The sequence below is a fragment of the Neofelis nebulosa genome, chromosome 3 (assembly GCF_028018385.1).
Source record: "Neofelis nebulosa isolate mNeoNeb1 chromosome 3, mNeoNeb1.pri, whole genome shotgun sequence".
Classification (NCBI taxonomy): Eukaryota; Metazoa; Chordata; class Mammalia; order Carnivora; family Felidae; genus Neofelis; species Neofelis nebulosa.
In genome coordinates, this window is record NC_080784.1 from 35940422 (window position 1) to 35966031 (window position 25610).

At 47.2% G+C, this 25610-nt stretch overlaps 1 protein-coding gene across 4 annotated transcripts in view; it reads left to right on the plus strand.

Moving 5' to 3' along the window:
- The first annotated feature begins 472 nt into the window (after positions 1-472).
- PEBP4 (phosphatidylethanolamine binding protein 4) overlaps positions 473-25610 on the plus strand; it is a 215013-nt gene continuing 189875 nt past the window's right edge. Inside the window, exons 1-4 of one of the 4 annotated variants that reach the window (XM_058720332.1) lie at positions 473-684; positions 12589-12783; positions 12887-13023; positions 20078-20204. In XM_058720332.1, the coding sequence (XP_058576315.1) occupies positions 12893-13023; positions 20078-20204 (258 nt within the window). In that variant the 5' untranslated portion in view covers positions 473-684; positions 12589-12783; positions 12887-12892. Of the gene's footprint in view, positions 685-12588; positions 12800-12886; positions 13024-20077; positions 20205-25610 lie in introns of all 4 variants that reach the window. The other 3 variants (XM_058720330.1, XM_058720331.1, XM_058720333.1) reach the window with 3 other exon arrangements.

Below are 25610 nucleotides of genomic sequence, written 5' to 3' on the forward strand. Positions count from 1 at the left end.
AAACACTACCTACTGAAAACAGTCTACATAGTCTTGGCAGCTCCTGGGCTTGAACAAGTGTTGTCCTTCTGCATTCCTCTGAGGCTCCAGGCTACACTCATTGGAGAAGAAGCTCTTACTCCACCCCAAGTAAGGTTCCCAATTCTGCCTCTCTACTTTCGGTGTCTGTGCCTTTTGCTCTACACTGTTTGTGTCTATTTGTGACTCTGGTCTCAATGGTTTCTCTCTTTATTCTTCCATAGCCATCTCTTTGTGCATCTATGGTGCCTCTTCAGCTTGTCTCACAGTGTATCCTGAAAGGTAGGAGAAATGGTAAGAGAATTGTCTCCAACTCCGTGATTTTTGCTCTTGACTTTAGAATCCTTGGAAAAGGGAATGCTGGAAAACCCACCCATTCTTCTTTTCCTATTCTTACCCACTCCTCATGTTAGGTGCTTCCTGGAACTTCCTGGAACTTTCCCCAACTGCCTCCCCAACGGCCAACTGCTGCCTCCTCTCCTGGCACTCCAGGAGCCTCTCCCAAAACTCCCATATTCTCAACACTGGCAGACCCTGATCACCTTAAGGGCCCAATCTGTGGGGCATCCTGGAGGGAACTTGCTTCCCACCTTGTCCAGCCCAGAAACCTGCCAAGATTTCTCACCTCCCTGCAGCCACTGCCCAATAACTCCTACACTGCTCTGGGTAAGTGAAAGGGGCTCTTCACTCCGGTTGATGCGAGGAAGGAACTTTCCATAATGACCAGACAGACAGAGACAGAGAGAATGAGAAGTTCTCAAGGATGAGAACTGTGGCCTAGAGAATTTAAGAGAATTAGTGTTTAGGTCATATTTCCGATTTCTTTACCCTTGTATGGTTTGAGGCCATTACTCAGGGCATTTCTGCATGCTTGTGTTTGAGCATCAAACATTTCTCTAACTTTCCCAGAAAGGACTGCTTGGCACATTTCTCACTATTAGAGTCCTGGACTGGGATTAGCGTTACCGATTTCAGTTCAGCTAGGCCTTACTTCTAACAGACTTAGAAGTTTCTTTCCTTTGCGAGGTCCTGATTTCATCCTCCAAGGAAGAAGAATTCCTCTTTCTTCTCATGTGAAGACATGTGGGCAGAACTAGACATCCAATCTGTGCACCAAAGGAGGGGAGGAGGGTAAATCTGTAGCTCCAGTGGGCTCTACATTCAATGCTCATCTCCACGAGGACAGACAGAATATTCATTCTTCTGAGGATGATATGGCAGCAAATGAACCTGGAAAATGCTACCATTTCATAGCATATCTGGGCCTTTCCATTCTGTGGATGAAGTGAGTCATTAATACATACATCATAAGGCTGAGGCAGTGAGCTTATTAGGTCAACAGTTGGTTGCTGAGACCAACAAGCTGGGGTTCTCAGAGAGGAGACTTCATGTTCCTGGAGTGAAGTGGCCCAAGCCCCCAATTTCTGGTTGGAGGTCCAGCAGAAACCTTGGATAAAATGAGTGTTTGGGTCAGGGGCCAGAGCTGGGCTTATCTCATAGACACTCTCCTAGTTGCCTCACTCTTGGGAAACATAACTGCTAGAAAATTCAACTCTGGAGCTCTCTCTGCCACTGCCCCTTTGCCCCACCCCTGTCAATACCACCAGTTCCTGCATTTTCTGTTTGAGAAGTTAAAGATTTATAGTTCAAAACATGACTAGAAGGAGAGCAAGCATTTCTTAAAATAACAACAAAAGTTACATTCTGATACTTTTACATTCCAAGACAGTTTCCACATTGGTCATCTGAAATGAAAGTTACATAAAAAGCAAAATTTTCTAGTGGAGAACTAAAAGACTTTAGGAGACTTTGTGGTCCTTTTCTACTCTTTACATATGAAAGACAACAAAAGGCTAGAATATTCTGTTTGCAACATATTGTTTTTGAATGTGCGTGCTTGCTTATTTTTTAAGTGTCTACTCTATTAAAAGTACTGTGGGGGGTACAGAAACAATTAGGGTGCTCACAGGATGAAATATCTGCACAGGAAACTAAAACAGAAAGAAGGTATCACTGAACGCTATTAAGGGAGAAACAAACCCTGCCCCTGAAACTGAAGTGAGACACATATTAAATTCATGGAGGCCTATGTCCACCCCTCTTTCCCTTATTTTCTTCCTTATTTATTTTTTTAAAAAATTGAATGTTTATTTATTTTTGATAGAACACAAGGGGGGGAGGAGAAGAGAAAGAGTGAGACACAGAATCTGAAACAGGCTCCAGGCTCTGAGCTGTCAGCACAGAGCCCTCAAACACACAGACCATGAGATCATGGCCTGAGCTGAAGTCGGTCGCCCAGCTGCCCAGCCAGCCAACTGAGCCACCCAGGCTCCCCTCCTCCCTTATTTAAATGGTAATAGAGCACCTTCTGTTTCTCAGGCACTGTGCTAGGTGCCAGACACAGCACTTCACAGGACACATATGGTTCTTCCTCCGTAAAGGTAACAGTCTAGTGGTAGATAAGCACAAGTAAATGACAAATAAAAATGTCTGGATACATACTATCATGGTGGAAGACTGTATATGGGTAGGAGAGGATATCTAAGAAGGTTCACTGAAGGAAGGTTCACTAATGTTTAAATAACACGTGAAGGATAAGCAAAAGCCATCTGGGTCATGTGGTGGAAGAGAATGGCTCTTCTTACAGAGAGAACAGCTTGTACAAAGGCATTAGAGTCAGAGAGAGTATAGCCAATTGGGAATGTGGAAAGTAGTCTACACAGGCTGATCAAGTGGTCTATACAGTGAGGAGAATGGATTAAGTCAGTTTTCTAAGGTGGGCTCTATAAATCACTGGTTCCTTGGTGTATTGTGTGTGTGCACTAAAATATATATAAAATTTACCATTTTAACTCTTTTTAATTACATTCACAATGTTGAGACTTTATCACCCTATGTATTTCCAAAACATTCATTACCCCAACAAAAAGTCTGTAACTATTAAGCAGTAACTCCTTATTGTGAGAAAATAAGTTCCTGTTGCTTAAGCCACCCAGTCTGTGATATGTGGCTATGGCAGCACTGACAAACTAATACATTCATCTTGTTCCAGATCTTTGGGAAAAATTTTTGAGTCTTTCACCATTGAGTATGATGTTAGCTATGGATAGTCCATATATGGCCTTTATCATATTGAGGCTGTTGAGTTTTTATCAAGTTTTTATGGGTTTGTTGAGTGTTTATCAAGAAAGTTGTTGAATTTTGTCAAATGCTTTTTCTGCATCAAGTGAGATAATCATGTGGATTTTTTCCTTCATTCTGTCAATGTGGTGTATTCTATTGGTTGATGTTCATGTGTTGAACCCTTCTTCCATTCCAGGAACAACTCTTACTTGGTCATGTTGTATAATCCTGTTAATATGCTTCTTAATGCAGTTTGCTAGGGTTTTTACATTAATATGCATAATGAATATTGGTCTTTAGTTTTCCTTTCTTGTAATGTCTTTGTCTGGTTTTGGTATTGGAGTAATGTTAGCCTGACAAAATTACTTAAGACATATTCCCTCCACTTTAATTTTTTGAGTTTGTAGTGACATGTTTTTATTCCCTTTTTATTTCTTTTTGGTATATTCTATGGGTATATTTTGTGGGTATCATGACTATCATATATAACAACTTAAAATTATAACAATCTAATTTAAATTGGTACCAGCTTACCTCCAATCGCAAAAGGTAGCTACACTCCCCTACTTTATGTTACTGATGTTACAGATTATATTTTTATATACCTGTACACTAACAAAGATTTATAATTACTTTTGTGCATTTGTCTTTTAAATCCTATATTTTAAAAAAGTGGAGTTACAATGCAAAATTTATTGGCTTTTATGTTTGCCCATATATTTACCTCTACCTGAGATCTTTATATCTTTATCTAACATCAAGTTACTATCTACTGTCCTTTCATTTCAACCCAAATGACTCTTATTAGCATTTTTTTTTTTTGCAGGGAATCTCTAGTGGCAATGAATTCCCTCAGTTTTTGTTTAACTGGGAATGTCTTAATATCTCCCTCATTTTTTAAGGGCAGTTTTGCTGTATATAGAATTTTTGGTTGACAGGTTTCTTCTCTAAATATTTTAAATACAGTTAACCCTTAAATAACATGGGTTTGACCTTCATGGATCCACTTATTTGTGGGGTTTTTTTCTCTTCCTTGTGGTTTTCTTAATAACATTTTCTTTTCTCTAGCTTACTTTATTGTAAGATTACAGTATGTAATATGTATAACATCGAAACTATGTGTTAACCAACTGTTTATGTTATCGGTAAGGGCTCTAGTCAACGGTAGGCTATTAGTACTTAAGTTTTTTTTGGGGGGGGGTGTTCAAAAGTTATATGCAGATATTTGACTGCATGGGGGTCAGTGCACCTAACCCCTCTGTTGCTTGAAGGTCAACTGTATATCATCCCAATGCCTTCAGCCTCCAGGGTTTCTTCTGAGAAATCAGTTGTCAGTCTTGCAGAGGATACCTTGTACATGACATGTCCCTTTTATCTTGCTGGTTTCAAGATTCATTTTTTGGCTTTTAACAGTTTGATTATGTATCCTGGTATGAGTGTGTTTTAGTTTATTCTACTTTGTGTTTCTTGAGCTCTTTGCATTTGCAGATTCATGTGTTTAATCAAATTTGGGAAGTTTTTGGCCATTATTTCTTCAAATAATCCATCTGCTCCCTTCTCTCTTTTCTCCTTCTGGAACTCTCATAATGCATACACCGGTCTACTTGATGGTATCCCATGGGTCTTTTAAGCTCTGTTCATTTTTTTTCATTGTTTTTTGTTTTTGCTCCTGATCCCAGACTCAATAATTTCAGCATTCTTATCTTTAAATTTATGGATTACTTTTTTTATCTCTGCTCAAATAAGCTATTGAACCCCTATAGTAAATTTATCACTCAGTTATTTTATTTTTTTATCTCTATAATTTGTTTTGTTGGTTTTTATAATTTCTAAACTTTGTTGATATTCTGATTTTGTTCATATACTGTTTCACTGTCTTCCTGATTTCCTTTAGTTATTGATTCATGTTTTTCTTTAGCTCTTTGAATATATTTAAGACAGTTATTTTAAAGTCTTTAATAAGTTTGATGTGTGAGCTTTCTCAGGGACTGTTTATGTCAACTTATTTTATTCCTTTGAATGGGCTACATTTTATTGTTCTTTGTGATTTTTCTGTCGCTGTTGAAAGTTGGGTATTTGAAAGAAGCAGCCACTTTCCCCAGTCTTTTCAGACTGGCTATGTGCCAGAGAAGACCTTCACTGATTAGATGGGCATGGTCTGGGCCCAGGGGTGAGCCCAAGATGAGAACTTTAGACCTTCTCTGTTTTTTTTTCTGAGCATGTGTCTTGCCTGGACATAAATGTGGCTTTCTCAATTCCCCCATATACACAGCTTCTTTTAAATGTTGTAATTTCCCCCCAGGAATCTCACCCTAGCTTCTTTTGGGGACTTATATTGTCCTTTAGATGTCTTCATCAATAATGTCTTGCCCCAAGTATCTGAAGATCTGTAGTATCCCTGCAGTTTTCATAAACAATTTCCACTCCTTACTCTCCCTGAGATCTCAGTTAGACAAAACAGACACCAGTACTTCAGGCAATCCCTAGACAGGTTAGAACACTGCAGTAAGGTTTTCTTTGCTCCCTCTGATTTCTCTTATTTGAGAGAGGAAATTGGTAACTGGGCTTCAGTGTCCTCTAAACCAAGACTGGATTATTCTGGGGACAGTGTAGGGGCAAAGACAAGTGAAAATGCCATGTAATTTCTTACCATATTGAAGGCAACGCTTCCTTGACTGAGAATTCACTTGGTTGCTCTCGACCTTTGACTGTTTTCCAGAGCTCACAGCTCAGCCAGCTTTGGGAGTTTAATTTGTTTTGTTAGTTAGCTGGTTTGGTTTTGGGTTGTGTGTGCGTGCGTGTGTGTGTTTTGAAGTTTCCATAGAGGAATGAGAGCTTGGAGCTTCCCAGTACATCATCTTGCTGAGGTGACCTGGCTGTTTTTTCTTTAAACAGCATTATTAAGATATATTTCACATACCACACAGTTCACCAAATTGTACGGTATAATTTAAATATGTATAATTTAATGTTTTTTAAAGTGTATAATTCAATGGTTTTTAGTATATTTACAGAAATGTGCTATCACCACTACAATGTTAGAACATTTTCATCACCTCCAAAAGAAACCCTATACCCTTCAGCTATCACTCCCATCTCCCCTATTCACTCACCTGCCCACCCGCAGCTCTAGGCAACCACTAATCAATTTTCTGCCCATGTATATATACCTGTTCTGGACATTTCATATAAAAAGAATCACACAATATGTGTTCTTTTGTGACAGGCTTCTTTCACTTAGCACAATATTTCCCCACATTCCCCTGCCCCAGGATCTGTAGAAGGCACAAGGTACTGAGAAGATAAGTGGGAGTGGTGAGCAGCAAGGGTACACAGTGGAGCAGGCAGACTGGTTCAAAACTGGAGTTACATCCAACAGCCACAACATGAAGAAGATGGAAAAAAAGATGGTGTGAGTGAATAGTAGAAGCAAAGAATCACAGGAAACTAAGCACCAGAGAGAAGCAAGTCAGAATAAGTAAAGAAAAAGGACAGTGGTCAAGGGATTGGAGTTCAGAATAAGATGAAAGACTGAGTGTCATGGGAATAGCAAAGTGAGAGAAAAAGAAGAGGTTGTTATCAGAATAGCTTCTTGAATTTAAGATTTTAGGGATGGAATGTTTTTTAGTGATGACAGTGTCCAAGAAGTTGCCATCAGAAAAGAGGCTGGAGAGGAGGGCACAGAAGGTGTTGGAAGAGGATATGGATGTCACCCAGTGTTGACATCAAGACTTGGAACAGGGGAAAAGTTTCCATGCCAAGTAACAATGTCTTCAGTGAGGAGGAGTGATAGGAAGGCAGATAATACCAATTAGGATTGATTCAGATGGAGCAAGCCTCAAGAAGTGTAGATTTTGACAAGAGGACTGAGGAGTCATGGTATAGAAGCAGCAATGGGGAATGAACAGCTAGTCAATCTTACCTCCCAGTCCCCAGACATGTCGGGGGTGAGAAACTGTGCATTCCACACTTTGAAGAACTTCAAGAGAAGCAACTTTTCAAGGGTCAGGGAGATTCGGGTTATGGCAAGAGGTGGAGGTGAAGGGATATCAATGGGGAAAGCAAAGTCGTTTCAGCAAATGATGTTGGGCCAATTGGATAGCTACATGCAAAAGAGTGAAATTGGACCTCTGTCTAACACAACATATAAAAATTAAGTCACAATGGATTGATGATGTAAATGTAAGAGCTAAGATTGGAAAACTTTTGGAAGAAAACGTAGGGGAAAATCTTCATGACATTGGATTTGTGATAATTTCTTGGATATGACACCAAAAGCACAGACAACAAAAGAAAAGATAGATAAACCATACTTCACTGAAATTAAAAACTTTTCTGCATCATAGTACACAATCAAGAAAATAAAAAAATGACCCATAGAAGGGGAGAAAATGTTTACAAATCAAATATCTGGTGAAGGCCTATGATTTTTGGCACCAATCCCAATGTGTGAGTTTTTTCTCTACATCAAGAAATTCTCTAACACTAGCTGGATGTCCTACAATTCAACTCAATTCTGACACTATTTACCTGGAGATACCATTAGATTCCACAGGATAAGGGCTTGGTCCTACAAGACTGTTCCCTTACCCTCAGGTGCCAATTGTAACTCCAGACTATTACCTGAGCTTCTGGCCTACCACCTGTAGATTAGAGGTTCCGACAACCTCCTCCTTGGGTTCAATTAATTTGTTAGAGTGGCTCACAGAACTCAGAGAAACATTTGACTTAACTAGATTACTAGTTTATTACAAAAGGATGTAACTCAGAAATAGCCAGATAGAAGAGATGCATAGGTCAAGGTATGTAAGAAGGGGCACAGAGCTATTCTCTCTGAGTTGTATCCTTTCCCCAAATCTCCAAGTGTTCACTAACCTGGAAGCTCTCCTCACCTCTATCCTTTTGAGTTTTTAATGGAGGTCTCATTACATAGGTATGATTGACTAAATCACTGGACATTGATGATTGATTCCACTTCCAGCGCCCCTCCCCTCCCTGAAGGTGGAGAAGGAGAATTAAAAGTCCCAAACCTCCAATCATATGGTTGATTTCACTGGCAACCAGCCCCCATCTTTTTAGGTGCTTTCCAAAAGTTACCTCATTACCATATAATTAGGTATGGTTGAAAAGGGGTTATTATGAATGTCAAGACATCTTTATCACTCTTATCACTTAGGAAATTCCAAGGGTTTTAGAAGCTCTGTGCAAAAAAATGAGATGAATATCAAATATATATTTTTTATAAATCACAGTGTCTAATATCCAAAATATATAAAGAACTTGTCTAACTCAACAATAAAAAGATAACCTATTTGAAAAGTGGCAAAGGATTTGAATGGATATTTCTCTAAAGAAGATACATAAATAGGCAAAAACTCATGAAAAGATGTTCTATATCATTAGTCATCAGGAAAATGCAAATCAAAACCACATGTAATACCATTTCATGCCCACTCAGATCACTATAATCAAAAAGAAACAATAAGGAGTCCTAGTGAGGATGTGAAGAAATTGGAACCTTCCTTGCTAGTAGAAAGATAAAATATAATGGCCACTTTGGGAGACAGACTGGTAGTTCCTCAAAATGTTATACATGGAATTGTCATATGAGCCAACAATTCTACTCCTGGGCATAACTCAAGAAAATTGAAAGCATATTTTCACACACAAAAACATGTCTACAAATGTTTATAATAGCATCGTTCATAATAGCCCCAAATAACTCAATGTCCATCAACCGATGAGTGGGTAAATAAAACGTGGCATATCCATACAATGGAATATTAATTCAGCTATAAAAGATAACGAAGTACTGACAACATGGATGAACCTTGAAAACATGCTGGGTGAAAGAAGCTGGTCACAAGAGAACACATACACAGTTGATCCTTGAACGGCATCGGTTTGAACTGCATGGGTCTACCTATATGTGATTTGTTTACAGTACAGGCCTACAGATGTATTTTCTCTTTCTTACGATTTTCTTAATAATGTTTTCTTTTCTCTAGCTTACTGTACTGTAAGAATACATGTAACACAAAATATGTGTTAATCAACGATTTATGTTATCAGCAAGGCTTCCAGACAACAGTAGGCTCTCGGTAGTCAAATTTGGGGGGAGTCAAAAGTTATACACAGATTTTCAACTGCACAGGGGATTGGCATCCCTAATTCCCATGCTGTTCAAGGGTCAACTGTAGTATGATTCCATTTATATGAAACATCCAGAATAGGCAAATCCTCAAAGGTAGAGAGAGTAGATTAGTGACTTGGGGGACTGGGAGAGGAAGGAATGGGGACTAACTGCTAATAAGTTCTGCTTTGGGGCTTCTTTTGGGGGTGATGAAAATGTTCTGGAATTAGATAGTGATGATGGTTGTGCTACTTTGTGATGGTTGCACAACCTTTAGTGATTTCTATACTAAAACCACTGAATTGTACATGTTAAAAGGGTGGATCTTATGGCTTGTGAATCTCAATTTCTTAATGAAAACAGAAGGAAAAGAGAGAGGGGGAATTCAGTAACTGCAGTTCAGAGATTTCAGAGGGCACATATGGAAAGGTTTTGGAGGGAGGGAAAGCATGAGTGGCTGTCTGGATAAAGAAGGAAGGTAACATCTGGGCAGTGATGGGGGTGAGGGGCTGTTAGGCACAGGAGGCTTGGAAGGATAGAAGGGGGTGGGGGTCAAGACTTCTAGGAGCACTGGCCCAGCAGATTCCTGGGTTTGGAGGGATCAAGGCATCTCAGGAAGTCAACAGCCTCTGCCTACCTGATAGTGTTTGGATGTAGTCCCAGCCCTGGTGACTAAAGGAAGAGAAGGGGACTCCCAGGGTGGCCACCTCAGGATCTAGAGATGGGAGTTTCCAGAAATAAGGCTGTAGAGAAAAACATGCTGGCAATGGGAAAGAGACACAGCACCTTCCTGGGCTTGAATGTGGTTCCTAGATCTTGGACTCCACATTTGAAGTGAAGTTCTGTGAATCCCCAAGAGAAAGATCAGATTCGAAAATACCGAGAACCACTGCACTCTGTCAGATCTCTTTGCAAAAACAAGCCAGAGAAAGTTAGATAAATAATCAAACAGGATCCAGGGCCAGGCGCCAATTTGAGTGGTTATTTCCTGCTGATGTTTATTGAGTTAGGAGCTATTAAGTGAAAATAGGACTGTCAGAAACAGAGGTGGTGGGTTTGTCAGGCATTCAAACAGTAATTTATTAGACATCTAGACTCACCAGGCACTGTGCTGGGAATGCTGGACGCAAACTCAGTACAGCCTCCACGAAGCTTGTAGATTGAAGGGCGGGGGAACCACAAGCAAATCTTTAAGCAAGTAATTACAAAAGAATTCATTGCAAGCATATAAGCACAAGGAAAGGAATAAGGAGCTATGATTCTGTATAACAGGAATTTAACGGAAGCTAGGTGTCAGGGCATTTCTCCGAAGAAATGGCATTTTGACTATCCACCAAAAGGGGGCGGGAAGTGAGGGCGGTGCAGAGGAAGGCCCTGGGGCAGGAAGGAGCTGGAGGGATGAGCGGGAGTTAAACCTCAAGCAGCGGAGAGTAGAGAGTCACAGCTAGAGAAGCAGGAGGAGCCAGATCATGCAGGCATAGGAGATTCTGGGCTTTGTTCCAAGAACACAGGGAATAGAGGGGGGCAACAGAAGGGAAAGAAGGGCGACAGCCAAGCTCCAAGAGGGGGCAGTAGAGGAGTGGTTAATGGTTAAGAAGCAAGTAGTCTGGAAGCAGATGGCATGGGTTCAAATCCCAGGTCTTCCACTTATGACTCATGTGACCAAGGTCCAAGTTAGCTAACCTATCTGTACCTCAGTCTCCTCCTCTGTAAAATGGGATAAGAATAGCACCTACTCCAAAGGATCATATCATAAGGATTCAATGATAAAAGCTTGCCACATACTGAGTAAGGAAGCATTGCTGACCTGAGCAGACTCAGCAGGAGCAACCCTACCCTGGGGACTCTTCCCCACCTCCAGACAGTGTTTTTTTGTTTTTTGGTTTTTCTTTTTGGTACTAAGAGCTATTGGTATTGAGGAAAGTTTTGGCTTCTCTAGCGGCTGCCACTTTGAAGATCAGAGTCTCTTGGCCTTTGAAGACCATTCTGGCAGCATTGTCCTTGTGGCTCTGGCTATCCTGTGAGCTCTATGAGAACAGGGGCCATGCTGTCCCTACACCATAGAGCAGACACAGGGCCTGGCACATGGGAGGTGCTCAGTACCTGATAGCGAAATGGATTGGGAATGCATACATGATCGAGCATTCCGTAGGTGAGGGTCATCCCTCACTGAGGGCCTTAACGTAATTTGTTCAATTCCATTCTCACCGCCATCCTGTGAGGAGGCTACTAGGAGACACCTCCAGTAGGGAAGATCTGGGGAATGAGTCCTCTGTGGGGGAGCTGTAGTCATACATCAGGGACTCTAATGATTGAGAAATGTGTTTAATTAATAGCCCCAAAGAAGAGCTTTTTGCTAGAAGTTGGGATCCTGGATGCAGGAATTCAATTGGAAAGCCAGCTATGCTGAAATAGTTTCTCTAAAGCTTAAGCTGTGTAAACTTTATAGCTATGATCTCATCTTCCTTAGCAAGGCACAGGAGCAACGGGTCATTATACTCTTTTATGAAAGGGAGAAATGGAGCATCTTAGAGAGGCATAGTCCCCACTCCCCTACCCAAGCAGCCTGGCGGGGCTCAGAGCAGAACACGAGAGTCCTCAGTTCCCAGCTGCTAGAACATTCCCCAGCACACCCCCACACCCCATCTCAGAGAAGACAGAGCACAGATCAACTGGAAAGGCCGTGGGAGAACTGCCTGTGATCTTCCCCTGCCCTCTCTGGTTCCAATCAGAGTCCCACACACAACTTCCTACAGGCTGCTCCCCCCTTCCGCCCAGCCGGCACCTCACTGGCACTGTGCAAGCTGCTCCCTTCCCCAGCAGCCCTGCCGGTTTCTTCTCCGGAGACTATTATTTTGGGAGACTGCTGAGTTCAGCACTGCTGCAAGGTGCAGTCGGAGGAGCCCTTCTGTCCTCAGCTGGCCCTTTGGAGCTGGCCTCGGGGCCAGGGCGGCCCTAAGTGCGGCAGCCCTTCCTGCACAGGGTCACTGCATCCAACCACCGACCGTCCGTCAGCCCCAAGGCCGTCAAGGCAGGTGGCATGGGAACTGTGGGCAGGAGAAGCAGAGCTGTCTCCGGCGCACAGCCCAGCCCAACCCCTGCTCCTGGAAAAACAACCAAGGTCTTGCTCTTGCAGGCTCCCCGGAACCCGCCCCCAGCTTAAAGCCTGGGGTCATCAGCTTCCCAGAGTTTGCCTTAAAGCCAAAGAAGCAGGCTGGCCCATGGCCCACTGATCACACACGGGGCGAGTGGTGGGGGACAAGATGAGGATCTGGGTGGGGTGAGAGGCTTATATAAGCCCTTCTGCTTCGCAGCTTGCTCTCTGCCCTGGCAGCCGGGATTAGAGGACAGCAAAGCCTTGCTCTGACAGAGGAGGGGCCTCAGCCAGGACTGCAAATTGAGCCCGGGTTGGAGTAGGCCCAGGTCCTCCCAAGGTATTTGTGTCCGGGTGGCAGATTAGCTGCGGGAGCCCAGGCAGCTGCCTGCCCTTCTCCTTCTGCTTACCAGAGGTCCCTGTTCCTCCAAGTGAGTCCCCTGGGGGTGGAGGCCACAGGGTGAGAAGGGCGCTCCCTGCAGAGGGCCCCGCAGCTCTAAAAGTCCCTTGTGTTCCAGGTATCCATGGGCTGGACAATGAAGCTGGCCACGGTGGCACTGTTTCTGGGTCTCACAATGGTGGTCCCCAGAGACGAGGAGGACGGCGACATGTGTATGTACGAGGCCCTGTCTGACACCGATGCTGTCCTCTGCAAGTAAGGCTGGTGGGGCCCGGGAAGCAACCAGGCAGGGCAAAATGGGGGTTGAGATCTCCAGGAGGGGTGTTTGCAGAACCAGGGAGCGTTGTCTCCTAAGTGGCCTTTGTGGGCAGGTAGAAAATCACTGAGCCCTGGAGACCACCTCAATGGAGGCCAGCATTAAGGAAAGAACTGGAGACAGGCTCCTACCTTCCAGACGGTGGTCTCCCGGACCCAGAGGGTATATACAGATACAGTCAGCTCCCCTTTATACTCCAGGGGGGCCTCCAAACCTGAGGGATTGGCCTCACCCTCCCTGCTGGCACCCAAGAGAGACCATCCCTCCCCACAGCCCGGAATGCTCCCTTCCCCCAACAAAGAGGCATTTTAAAGAACAGTGGCAGTCCACAGAGGGTATGGGATTGGACCCTCCCTGTGTGAGAAGTGGCTGTTTGCTTTTCAGTAAGGAGGCGCTGGGAGTGTGGGGCAGGTGGGCCTTTAAGGAGCGTGGCCACTGGGTGTTGTCTAGAGAGGAGGCTGGGCCTCAGAGGCGGGCTTTTTCCCTTCTGAGGACCCAAGCTCCTCCTGCCTGTGTCAGAGTTCAGCTCTCTCCTCACTGACTGCCCGTTAGAAAAGCCAGTCTTAATTGTCCTGGGCTCCTGGCTCGTCCTGAGGGCTGCCCAGGCTGCTTTGCTGCCAACCCCTCTGCCAGTTTGGTGGCAAAGGAGCCTGGCATCCCACTGAAGCCATCGGAAGTGAGAGAGGAGGGAAGAACTCTTATTTCCTGCTCTGCCTCCTTGGGTACACTTGAATTCTTACAAATGTTAACTTTTAGAAAGATAAATACATGTTTTCCCTGAAAAAGTTAGGTAGTTAAAACCCCTCCCTCTCCCAAAAGCTAACACACATTTTGCTCTGTGCTCTTATCAGTACATTTCTAAAACTATGGCCAAACAGTTCTAAATGGAGTTTTGAGTGGGAGGAGCGAACACGGCTGCATCTCACATGTGGGCTCCAGTCCTCTAGGTACTCTGCTGAGCGGAGCCTTCCTGGGGGTGGGTAGCCGTTTAACTCTGGTAGGGCAGAAGATCAAGTCCCCATGAGCCCGGGGGGGGGGGGGGGGGTCAGCTGGGCGGGGCCACAATCAGGCCCCATTATGGGGTGCCTCCGTGCCTCCCACGCTCACTGCGGCACACTTAGAAAATGACCATGTGCGTGGTCACCGGGGGCGGCCCGCCTGGGCCCCGGCTGCCCTAGGCTCTGCCCTGCAGACATCCACACGCTGGTGCCCTGGGGACCTGTGCACTATGGTACGCCTGAGGGCTCTGGGGCATCCATTGTATGCCAGGAGTTCCGCTGGTGCCTAGCCTCCTTGGCTCATTTCCCGTTATCACGAACCCACCAGGCACGTATCACCATTCTCACCTTGCAGCCGCGGAACCCCCCAGACTGAAGAACCGGTCCACAGAGCTCACACACCTCGCCAGTGGCAGAGCCTGGATCCAGCCCCCCTTGTTTGGCTCTACACTCAATGCCCTTTCCCTACCCATCTTTGGAGCTTCTCCAACTGGAGTGAAGGGGAGCTGTCTCAGGGCACTTGGGCTGCTATAACAAAGTTCTAGAAGGGCAAGGTGCCTTATGAACAGCAGAAATTTACTTCTCCTCCTGGAGGTTGGGAAGTCCCAGATCGAGGTGGCAGCAGTTTCCACGTCTGGGGAGAACCTGCTTCCTGATTCCGAGATGGATGTCTTCCCACTGTCCCCTCACACAGTGGAAGGCCCCTCCCGGACGCCCCACCTCATAATGTCATCACACCAGGGGGCTGGGGTTCGGCATATGAATTCTGGGGGAGGGGCAACTGGAACTCACTCCATTACAGGAGGTTCTCTCAGGACTCCCTGGAGTCCACCAGGAGACCCCCAGCTTGAGAAACGCAAACTTGCCACACTATGGTTGTGTGCTAGGAAATGACTGGTTATAAACCGTCACTGCAAAAGGGGAAGTTTGTCTTTATTACCTCTGAAGGCCTTTGTTTGTGAAAGATCATCACTGAGAACACATTATGGATACGTCAGACCCCTGAGGAGAGATCAGGATGTCCTGTGCCAGGGCCCCCTCACCTGACCTCTTCAAGAGATCTCCCCACCCCCCAAGAAGCCACTCCTCTCATTATTAGGTAGAGTCTAATAGAGAGAGAGAGAAAAATATATATATTATATATATATTTAGAAAGAGAGAGAGAGGGGGGCGCCTGGGTGTTTCAGTCGGTTAAATGTCCTACTTCAGCTCAGGTCGTGATCTCACAGTTCATGGTTCAAGCCCCGCATTGGTCTCAGTGCCGACAGCTCAGAGCCTGGAGCCTGCTTTGGATTCTGAGTCTCCCTCTGTCTTTGTTCCTTACCCGTTCATGCTCTCTCTCTTTCTCTCAAAAATAAATAAACATTAAAAAAGTTTTTAGAGAGAGAGAACGCACACCTGACCACATGCACAAGTGGGGGATGGGCGGGGGGGGGGGGAGGATCTTAAGCAGGCTCCGCGCTCAGTGCTGAGCCTGATGCATGGCTGGATCCCAGGACTTTGGGATCATGACCTGAGCCCAAATCAAGAGTCAGACGCTCAACCAACTGAGCCACCCAGGCGTCCCGAATAGGGAATTTTTGAAGTCAGGCCTTAACACCTGAGGGTATTAATCTAGAAAGGAGGAAGTTCATGTACAGGGACAAGCAGTAGGAAGACACCGTTAAGGGAAAAGCTCTTCCGGGGTTACAGCTTACCGACCCCTGACAAAACCCTGAGATCAGAACTCAGGTTCAGTCTCAGCAGCGAGAGAACGACAGTCTAACCCACACCCTGTGGGTGCGTCTATTCAACAACGCCCTCCCGCTGCATCAGCTCCCCTGGCTGGGAGCCCCCCCTTCCCCCCCACCCCGCCAAAGCCCTCTGGCCTGTGCTGAAAGCCCCCCCCCCCCAGAAGCTGCATCCCCACTCGAGGCAGGGGTTGCCTTTCTTTAACTTCACCCCATCCCTTCTAGTGTTGTCCTGCACACTGCATGGAACGAGTCTAGCTCTTCTTCCTCTTTTTTTTTTAATGTTTATTTATTTTTGAGAGACAGAGCAAGAACAGGGGAGGGCAGAGACAGAGGGAGACACAGAATCTGAAGGGGGCTCCGGGCTCCGAGCTGTCAGCACAGAGCCTGATGCGGGGCTGGAACCCACGACCTGGGAGCTCATGACCTGCGCTGAAGTTGGACACGTAACTGAACCACCCAGGCGCCCCTAGTTTCTCTTCCTCTTGAGGCTCCTTCAGACGTTGGGGGGTTACGCTGCCTGCCTCCACCCGCAGCTCTTCTCAGCTGGGCTCCCATCTTCGTCGTCAGTTCCTCCTCGGAGGGCCTTGGTTCTGGGCCCCACTTCCACGAGCGGAGGTTGGAGACAGACCCATTGCTCTTTTCCGAAGGTGGCGCCCCACACTTTGACACCGAGAACTGTGCGCCCACCGAGCCCCCTTGGACCTCTGTCCAGGTGGCCTCACCTCCATGGGCCTGCTTGTCAACCTCACTTTTAGGCCACTGGAATTCTGAGCCCTTTCCACAGGTATAGCCCCGGAGCCGTCTCTCTCTGATCCGCGTCTTACAAAGCTGAGGGGACTTGGGTCACTACTAGTCGGAAGCCTGGAGACACCGAGTGACTCCCTAGGGAAGCCGTGTGGCACAGCAGACGGCAGACAAGCCGCTGGAGTAGTTCTCCACCGCTGCACAAGTCACCCCAAACGTGGCGGCCACTCACACTTGTGTCCCATTTGCTCTGGGCAGCGCCCGGCTGGGCAGCAAGGGCTCACCCGCGGCCGCGGCCTCGTCTGCAGAGCGGACTGGCTGGGGCGGGGTGCTCTGCTCCCGAGCTCGCTAATGTGGGTGTTGACAGGTCTCGGGCCCTTGCCATGTGGCCTCTCCGTGGGGCTGTTCACCACACAGCGGAGGCTTCCCACAGAGCCAGGATCTCAGGGGCAGAGCCTGTGAGACAAGCCACAGTCTTCTTATAACGTGATCTTGGAAGTGACATCCCGCGCTGCTGCCGGATCTGCTCTGTTAGAATCAAGTCACTAAATCCAGCCCCCGTTCAAGGGGAGGGAGGGGTCCCACTAGGGTGGGAGGACCAGGAGGCGGGGATCTCTGGGGACATGATGCTGGCTGCCTGCCACACCCATGTCCCTGTCCCCGTAGTTCACCAACGATGAGACCCTGTGCTAGTTCCTTAACTTTCTTTTGGGCCTCGGTTTACTCATTTGGGAGATAAGAATAATGATAACAGCCGATTTGAGGCGTGGTAGGAAATGAAATAATGCCCATCATGCCATTCCCTTCCCTCCACCCCATCCCCCACCCTGCCCCCAAAGCAATGTGAGATAGTGACCACGCTGGGACCAGAGCCCCTGCCCCTTCCCCCGTCCTCTCAGGTGCCTCTTGGTCTTGTGAAGTTGACCAGGAAATGTCCCAAATCTGGGGATGGAAATAGAATGTGTCCCATGTGAAGTACCCCACGAGCAGGAAGGGCACTGCAGGAAGATGGCACAAGGTGTCAAGTGTATTCTAACTAAGTTTAATTTTGGATTCAGTTCATCTCAGGCCTGTCCAGATCTTTCTTTAGGCTGATTTGATCATCTGTTACTTTTTGTTTTTATGTTTATTTATTTTTGAGGGAGGGAGAGAGCGCGAGGGGCAGAGAGAGGGAGACACAGAATCCCAAGTAGGCTCCGGGCTCTGAGCTGTCATCACAGAGCCCGACGCAGAACTTGAACTCATGAACCGTGAGATCATGACCTGAGTCAGAGTCGGACGCTTAACCAACAGAGCCACGCAGGCACTCCAATCATCTGTTAGTTTTTTTTTTTTCTTTTTAACATTTATTCATGTTTTTTGAAAGGCAGAGAGAGACAGAGTGCGAATGGAGGAGGGGCAAAGAGAGAGGGAGACACAGAAACAGAAGCAGCCTCCAGGCTCTGAACTGTCAGCACAGAGCCCAATGCGGGGCTCAAATTCACAGACCGTGAGATCATGACCTCAGGGGAAGTCGGCCACTTAACCGACTGAGCCACCCAGGCGACCCCCGTCTGTTAATTTTAATCAACGACCAATTTGATCGTTGTTATTAATCAACTTTGTGCCACTCACAATTCAAATAAATTTGCCTTCTGTGTCCTGATCCAAGCCTTTGGTAAAACTGCTGAACAGAACAGAGTTCTGCACATGGCCCCCTGGCATGGCCTGCTGTGTGGAGTAACATGTAGTTTTCAGATGCTGGGCTGGCAGCGCCCTGTGGTGTGACAGGGGCTGGCGGCAGGGACCTAATCCCTGGTCCCCTGGCACCTACCCTTTAGGCCCACTCGCCAAACGTCAGCTTGCTGATTTTGATTAACTGTTTAAACATTTGCAGCAATTCTACCAGGATAAAATAAGTAAACCCACTCGTTTCCTGGGAGAGGCCTCTGTGTTCCTCCATTTCCATCCTGCCTGCCCCGTGGCCTTTCCCAGTCCGGGCTATGTGCTGACTCTCCAACTCTCTGCCAGTGGAGGGTCCCCTCTCTCAGCCTTGGGTCTCGCCAGCCGCAGTGGCAGGGAGCTGTTTGGCAGAACAACCAAAATGTTGCTGGGAAGAAAAATGAAAACCCGTCCTCTAAAACTTGTTCAAAAGCCATTCAAACCATGGCCTCCAAAGGAATTACTGTAAACTTGCCAAGAGGTAGAAGAAACAAGTGTGCTCAGCAAACCGGAAGTTCAGCTAACTGGCCTGAGGCTGGCTTGGGGTGGGGTGGGGTGCTGGCCCACAGGATGTCCTGTGTCTGCTCAGTGTTGCAGGCTCTGGCCCTCAGGAGCCACTGGAAGGGTGGGACAGGAGGAGAATGTGAGTTCCCTCCCACTGGAAGGCAGGCCTTGCCTTTCTCCCCAGGTCCAGAACTCAGGAGCTCCCCCTCCGGATCTACTCCCCCATTATACTCGCACCGGGTCTCCTCCAGGCATTACCTCCAGCAAGGGAATCATGGCCAGCTCTGGGTGACCACTGGCAGGGTGTGGAGCTGGTCAGCCAAGCTGGACTTTGGGCAAGGCTAGGAATTCACCCCTTCTCTGTCAGCGAATCATCTTAACCCAATGCACCCTATAGAGATCCTGGGTCTTGGTGATATAAAGTGACAGAAGGACAGAGAGGAAGGGCAAGGTTTTTGTTGTTGTTGTTGTTGTTGTTGTTGTTATTTTTAAATATCTTTTTGACATCCCAGCCTGGTATACATCCCTGAGGCTCAGATACAGGTAAGCCCTTAAGGCTAACCCTGGTGAAGTTATGGGATCAGCCCTTCCAGTGAACTCAATTCTCAGAGCATTCTTGCTATTCAGGCCTTCTTTGCAGGGAAAAAAATAGATAAATGGATTCGTACTACAGTCTTAGTGACCAGATATTTTACCTCCTAGGAGATATTTGCATTTTGAAAGAGCAGGGAACGGTAGGTGGAGAGCCTAGGTTATTGGGCAATGCTTGACCCAAAGATGTGGATTATTTAACTATTGGTGAGGTTTCCAGACATACAGAGAATCTTGATTTGTTTAGGGTTGACGAACGTCTGTGCCCGTGAAGAAGGATGTGCTAATTTGCTAAACCTTTCTTGATGTAAAGAGAACCTCCCCGAAAAGCAATGTGCAAATATTGTTCTTATAAACGCAATCCTACTTTAAAGACACGGACCAGGTTTGTCTAAGGATGCATGCTCTTTTTGAGAAGTCAATACAGATGATAGTTCACACTTTCTGACCCCTGACGACTTGCTGGCTCTGTTGTAAACGTTGATCACCTACTTTACTCCTCACACCAATACTTCAGGTGTGTCCCCATTCTACAGGTGAAGAAAATGAGTCACCAAGAGGTCAAGTAACTCTCAGGTCACACCAGTCACGCTAGTTAGTGACCACGACTAGTTGGGAGCAGGCCTAGGATTCCATCCCACTTGACTCTACATTTCCAATGGGGCTAGACTGAAGGCTTTGAACCTGCCAGACTCCCCCTGACTATCTCCTTCTCTCCACAGGGGCCTTGAAGTTTTCTACCCAGAACTGGGGAACATTGGCTGCATGTTTGTCCCCGACTGCAACAATTACAGACAGAAGATCACCCACTGGGATGAGCCCATTGTCAAGTTCCCTGGGGCCTTGGAGGTGAGTGAGCAAAAGCCTGGAGCGGGAGGGCCGTGGGTCTTGGTTTCCCTCTGAGCTTGCTCATTTGTGTGACTTCAAGCAAGGCCCTCTGGGTTGGGTCTGGTGGTACCAGGTGGCTGATGCCATAGGATGCGCCTGCCTCAGAGCAGCCCCATGGCCTTGGAGGAGGGTGGGGTCGGTTGGAGGGCTGCAGACCGGAAGCCTTAGTGGGACTGTGGGGCAGCTCTGCCAGGATCTTTCCCTGCTCCTGCAGCCCCTGGGCCCCAGAGCCTGGCTCGTCAGTTTATGTGGAGACCGGCTGATGTGTGCTTTGAAGTCAGCAGAGAAAAGGAAGAGAGAGGGGGTGTAGGGAGTCCTTTTCAAGGTTCAAGGTGGCTGGCGAATGGGGAGGAGCTAACTAGTAATGGGCAGGGCTTCTCACGTAGCTAAACAAGCAGAACAGTGCGCCTTGACTCCATCGTCGCTGTATGAAACACACCGGAACGTTTGCTCAAACTTGTCTGAAATAGAAGATTGAAGCTCTTTTAGGAATTGGAAATAACTATTCTTTCCTCTAGGAAATGGTTAGTACTATCTTGTTCTGGAAGCTTCCCTTGGTTTGGGGGTGTAGTAAGCCTGGGGCAGGGCCATGGAAGTAGAAAGTGGACTGTGGCTGCCGCTCCCACTGGCCAGAGCATGTCCTGGGGGAGCTGCTCCAGTGTTCCGGTCACTGTTTCTCTCTTCGTTGATTCCTGGGTCACACTGAGCCCCCACAGTGTCAGGAGAGGATGGCAACCTTGCTTTGTCTGCTGTGTTTTAGTAGGAGATGCCAATATCAACCTACATAAAAGGACTGTGATGTGTCCAGGATCCAGGTCACAAATGGGTGGAGGCTGAAGGGCCATGGTCAGGATGTGACCACATGCACACCATATGCACAGCCTTCTGGTCCCCTTTGTGCACTGCGGCAGGGAGAGGCCACCGCCGGCTCTTCCCCTCTGTCAGTCCAGGCCTGGTGGCAGTGACTACATAAACAACAAAATAACAAGTTCTGGGGCGAGGGAATTTGCAAGTTTACTCAGATGTGGAGGGTAGATGCTTCTCTTTCTTAAACAGTTTTCACTATCAGGGAACCAGTAGATTGTGATGTGTCTCACAATTGATGAGATTGAAAACATGAAGCTTTGACAGGCTATTGTGTTTGCAACCTTGACAAAACATCCTTTCTTCTGGGAGGCTAAGCAAGCAAGTGACGAGAAGGCCTCTGAGTCTCTCTCTCTCAACCCTCCCAAGCCTCACGCACATGAACATGCATGCACGTGAACACACACACATGCACATGTCAGCCCTTCTCCCTTGGAGACCTCTGGCCTGGGGCACACCAGTGGACATGTGGGAGAAGCAGAGGAGATATAGGCCACTGTGATTCTAACACTTGGAACAGGAGGTGGAGGGCTGCGGGGAAGGAACCCAGTCCTGTAAGGAAGAGTGTAATGCTGCCCGGTGGGGACTAGATGCTTGACCTTCACCATTAATTCACTTGTCCTTGGCTTTGCCACTGAAAAGTAATGAGATCAACCACATTCTCAGTCCAGTGACTGTCCTAGGAGAGATTCTCAGTAAAGGACTCCATTCCGCCTGATGTTATAGCATATGTCCACTAGATGGCAGTGCAGACTTTTCTGAGTACCTGGCGTACTTGGTTTGAAGCAAGTTTGGGAAATCTGCATTTGATTCCTTTTAGTTGACACCGATTGTCCTGGGGTGTGGGCATATAATGAAGAGAAAACATCACTCCTTCCAGATCGTGAAATTTCCCACCCTGTCTCAGTCCAGAGGTGGGGCAGGACAGAAAACCTGGAGACTTATGAAGGGCAAGGACTGTGGTTAAGAAAGCCAAGGAGAGTAGAGATTTCACAAAGAAAAAATTGGTCAAAGTGGTAGAAACAAAGGAAAGAAACGTAATATTCTACTACTATAGAACTAGAGGGTTTTGGGTTTGTTTGGTTTTTTTTTTTTTTTTGTAAATTTAACTGACATTTGACGAGGTGATTCAGGGTTATTAAAAAACACCATTAATCGAGTGGTACCCACTTTATGCTGGGTACTATTTGTGTGTCATTTCATTTAAAGTTCTCATCAAGTCTGCAAGTGAAGTATCTCTTTAGTTGAGACTGTCAGTGATGAGTGGCAAAAGCTAACTCTAACCAGCTCGTGCCAAAAGAGGGAAGAAACTATTGGTTCACAAAATGAAAACTCCAGGAATAGCTTCAGGCATGGCTGGATCCAGGTGCCCAAACAATGTCACCAGAAATCTATTTTTCCCTTTCTCTACTTTTTTCTATGCTGGTTTTATGTGTAAATAGACTCTCCTTGTGGTGGCAAAGACAACCCCATTAGCTTCAGATTTGTTTTTACTAGTTTATCAATCCCAGTGAAAATAGATTGACACTTTTCATCCATTAGAAATCCCAGGATTTGTCCTGCTTAGATCACATGCCTATCCTTGAACCAGTGACCTTGGGTAACCCCACTAAATCTACAAAAGCTGAGGGCAAATGAGGATGGTTCCCCCAGAGGAGACCACTGGTGACGGCTCTCAGCAGAGACACCAGGGCACTGGCACAGTCAGGGGACGGGGGCGGGGTGGGAGGGCTTGCTGAATGGAAGCTTTCTTGGGACGGAAAGCAGTGTTTGCTAAGGAGGGTGGTGGTGAAGAGGTGGAGATAGGCGAGGGGTAATGAGAAATGATATGATGGCTAGAGCTTCCCTTAAGGTGTCGAGGGAACAAACACCTCTAGAGAGAGAGAAACTGGAACAGTTGGAGAGGAAGGGCTGCTCTCTGGGAATAGGGTCCCTCAAGAGTGTGGGCAGGGGAGCCCGAGTCCTTAGTGACAAAGCATGGGATTGAAGGCATTTCCTCTGGGCCCGGGGCCTACTGAGAAAGGACAAGCAGGTTGTGACTGGCTATGTGGGGATAGTGCCTTGCTTCAAAGTGATTAAAGCAATGCCACCAACGCAGCAGCTGCCAGTGGACACGTCTTGGGAGCCCCCCACCATCACCAAGCAAACCGTCAGGAGAGGCGCTGTGGGCCTGGGACAGTGCCTCTGTGCCTACCAGAGGTCTTCCTGCCTGTACATCTTTGTTCAGGCCACTTTCCATATTTGGACCCTGCCTACTGGGACACCCTGCCCGTACCAAAATGCTGCTGCTTCTAAGAAGACTTCCCTATCTCTCTCGGCCCTATCCTCATCCCTGGCTGGTGTCTTCTATCTCTGAACTATCTTAAAAAAAATTTAATGTTTATTTATTTTTGAGAGAAAGAGAGACAGAGAGACAGAGCATGAGCAGGGGAGGGAAGAGCACAGAGAGAGAGGGCGGAGGGAGACACAGAATCTGAAGCAGGCTCCAGGCTCCGAGCTGTCAGCACAGAGCCCAGGGTGGGGCTCGAACCCAAGAACCACGAGATCATGACCTGAGTCGAGGTCAGACGCTCAACCGACTGAGCCACCCAGGTGCCCCCTCTCTGAGCTTTTTAAATGCCCCCTACCCATCAGACCTAGAGTTTACTTCCTTCTGTCTTGTATTGTGATTGCTTGTTCATATCTCCCATAGCCTTGACAAGTTTGTAAGCTCTAGGAAAGCAAGGCCACCCACAGCCCCTACCAGCATTGCAGGCCCCATGTTGACTGACTAGGTGAGGGGGTGAATAAATGAATGAATGAATGGCTGCTGGAAGGATACCTCCTGGAGTGTGGTGAACTATAAGATGTGTGAGTCCCATGGTTTGCCTTTTAAGCTGTTGGGTGTCTGGGGCAGCCTGAAGAAAAGCTGCTGAAGCCAGTACTAGTCTCTCCTCTACCCAGGGTGGGGGTGGGCTCAGGGTTGGGAAGAGGAAAGCCAGGAGAGAAATCCAGTGGGTTTTCCAAAAGGCAAAGCAGTGCAGGGAAATATGGATGGTCCCTGTGCCAACAACCCCAAGAGTTAAGAGAGGTGTTGAAATAAGAGGAAGCTTTCTCCCCTGGTGCTTTGACAAACATTAAGAGGCAAGCGTCTTAAAATGCATCCCTTCTCAAGATGATGTAAACCGAAAGGCCCCTGAGAAGCTTCTTGACTGAGGCCTATTCTTCACCTTGAATTTAACCAGCTGGAATCCTTTTGAAGTGAAGAAATTACCTTTAAGTGGGGAATGTGCATTGCATTAGAGAGAAGGAACAAGGAGTCCTGGGGTCCCTCAGGTTTCCAGGCAGGCTTGGCTCCTCTCTCCGTCCCAGAAAGCAGGCAACTCTGAGTATCCTCCAAACAGACGGGACAGGCATAGCCCTCCCCCACCCTGGGCCTGTAGGGTCTGTGTTACTGCCTCCTGGGGGGCCACCTCCTTGCCCTCACGGGCCCAAGGTACACACACAAGTCTGAACACATGTGGTAGAGTCACAGACTCTACTTGCTGCAAGAGACCTCAGAGCTAACTAGTCCACTTCCCATCCTTCTCTTTACACACAGAGCAGAAAAATAGGGGCTGCTGGTCACAAAACGATTAGTGGAGGAGGGACGTGGGGCTCCTGACACTCAGAGGAATGCTGGGTAGAGCAGCCCATGAGGGATGGAGCAGATTCTCTCCTTCAGGGAAAGAAGGGGCAGAGGAGGAGCACGCATACATGCCGGGGGTGGCCAGGCATAATTCAGCGTTCGGAATACGAAGTGATGCACTTAACAAATATCTATGGAACACACAGACACCATGGTAGTGCCTCAAAGTCAAAAAACAAAAGGCGCCACCATGGAGCTCCCAGCCTAGGTGGGGAGACAGACAGTGTCGCGTGGTATCAGTGTTGCGGTGGATGAGCTGCAGTTACCATGAGGACCAGGTGGGGCAGCCAAGCTGAGTCAGTCTGGGGAGGCCTCCAGGAGGAGGTACCCAGAGCTGAACTGCAGACAGTGAATAGGCAGGGCATGGGGGTGGGGGGGCCCAGATGGCCGGGTGAGGGAGGAGGCTCAGGAGAGGACAGGGCCACTATGTAAGGGGCCACAGACACTGCTTGCCCTGGTGTGGAGTCTGGATTTTATCTTGAAGCCAGGTTGGGGAGGGGCTGGGGAATGTGACCAGATTAGCAATTCAGGATGGTCAGTCTGGCAGCACAGGTGGAAGAATGGAAGAAATAGGAGGTTGAAGGCAGGGAGAGCATCCTGCTGAAGCCCTCGATGTGAGGGCATGAACTGTGGCATGGATTTGAGAGATAGAAATAATGGAATCCATAGAGCTTGGTGACTGAGGAGGAGTGGGGGTCGTGGCGGAGGGAGGGTTAGTGTGACCCTTGGGTATCTGTGATGACCAGGCAGGTGAGCAAGGGTGAAGCTTAGCATATAACTCATCCTCCAAAACAAGACGCTCTGGGGAGTGAGGGGAAGTGTGGTTAATAATTACC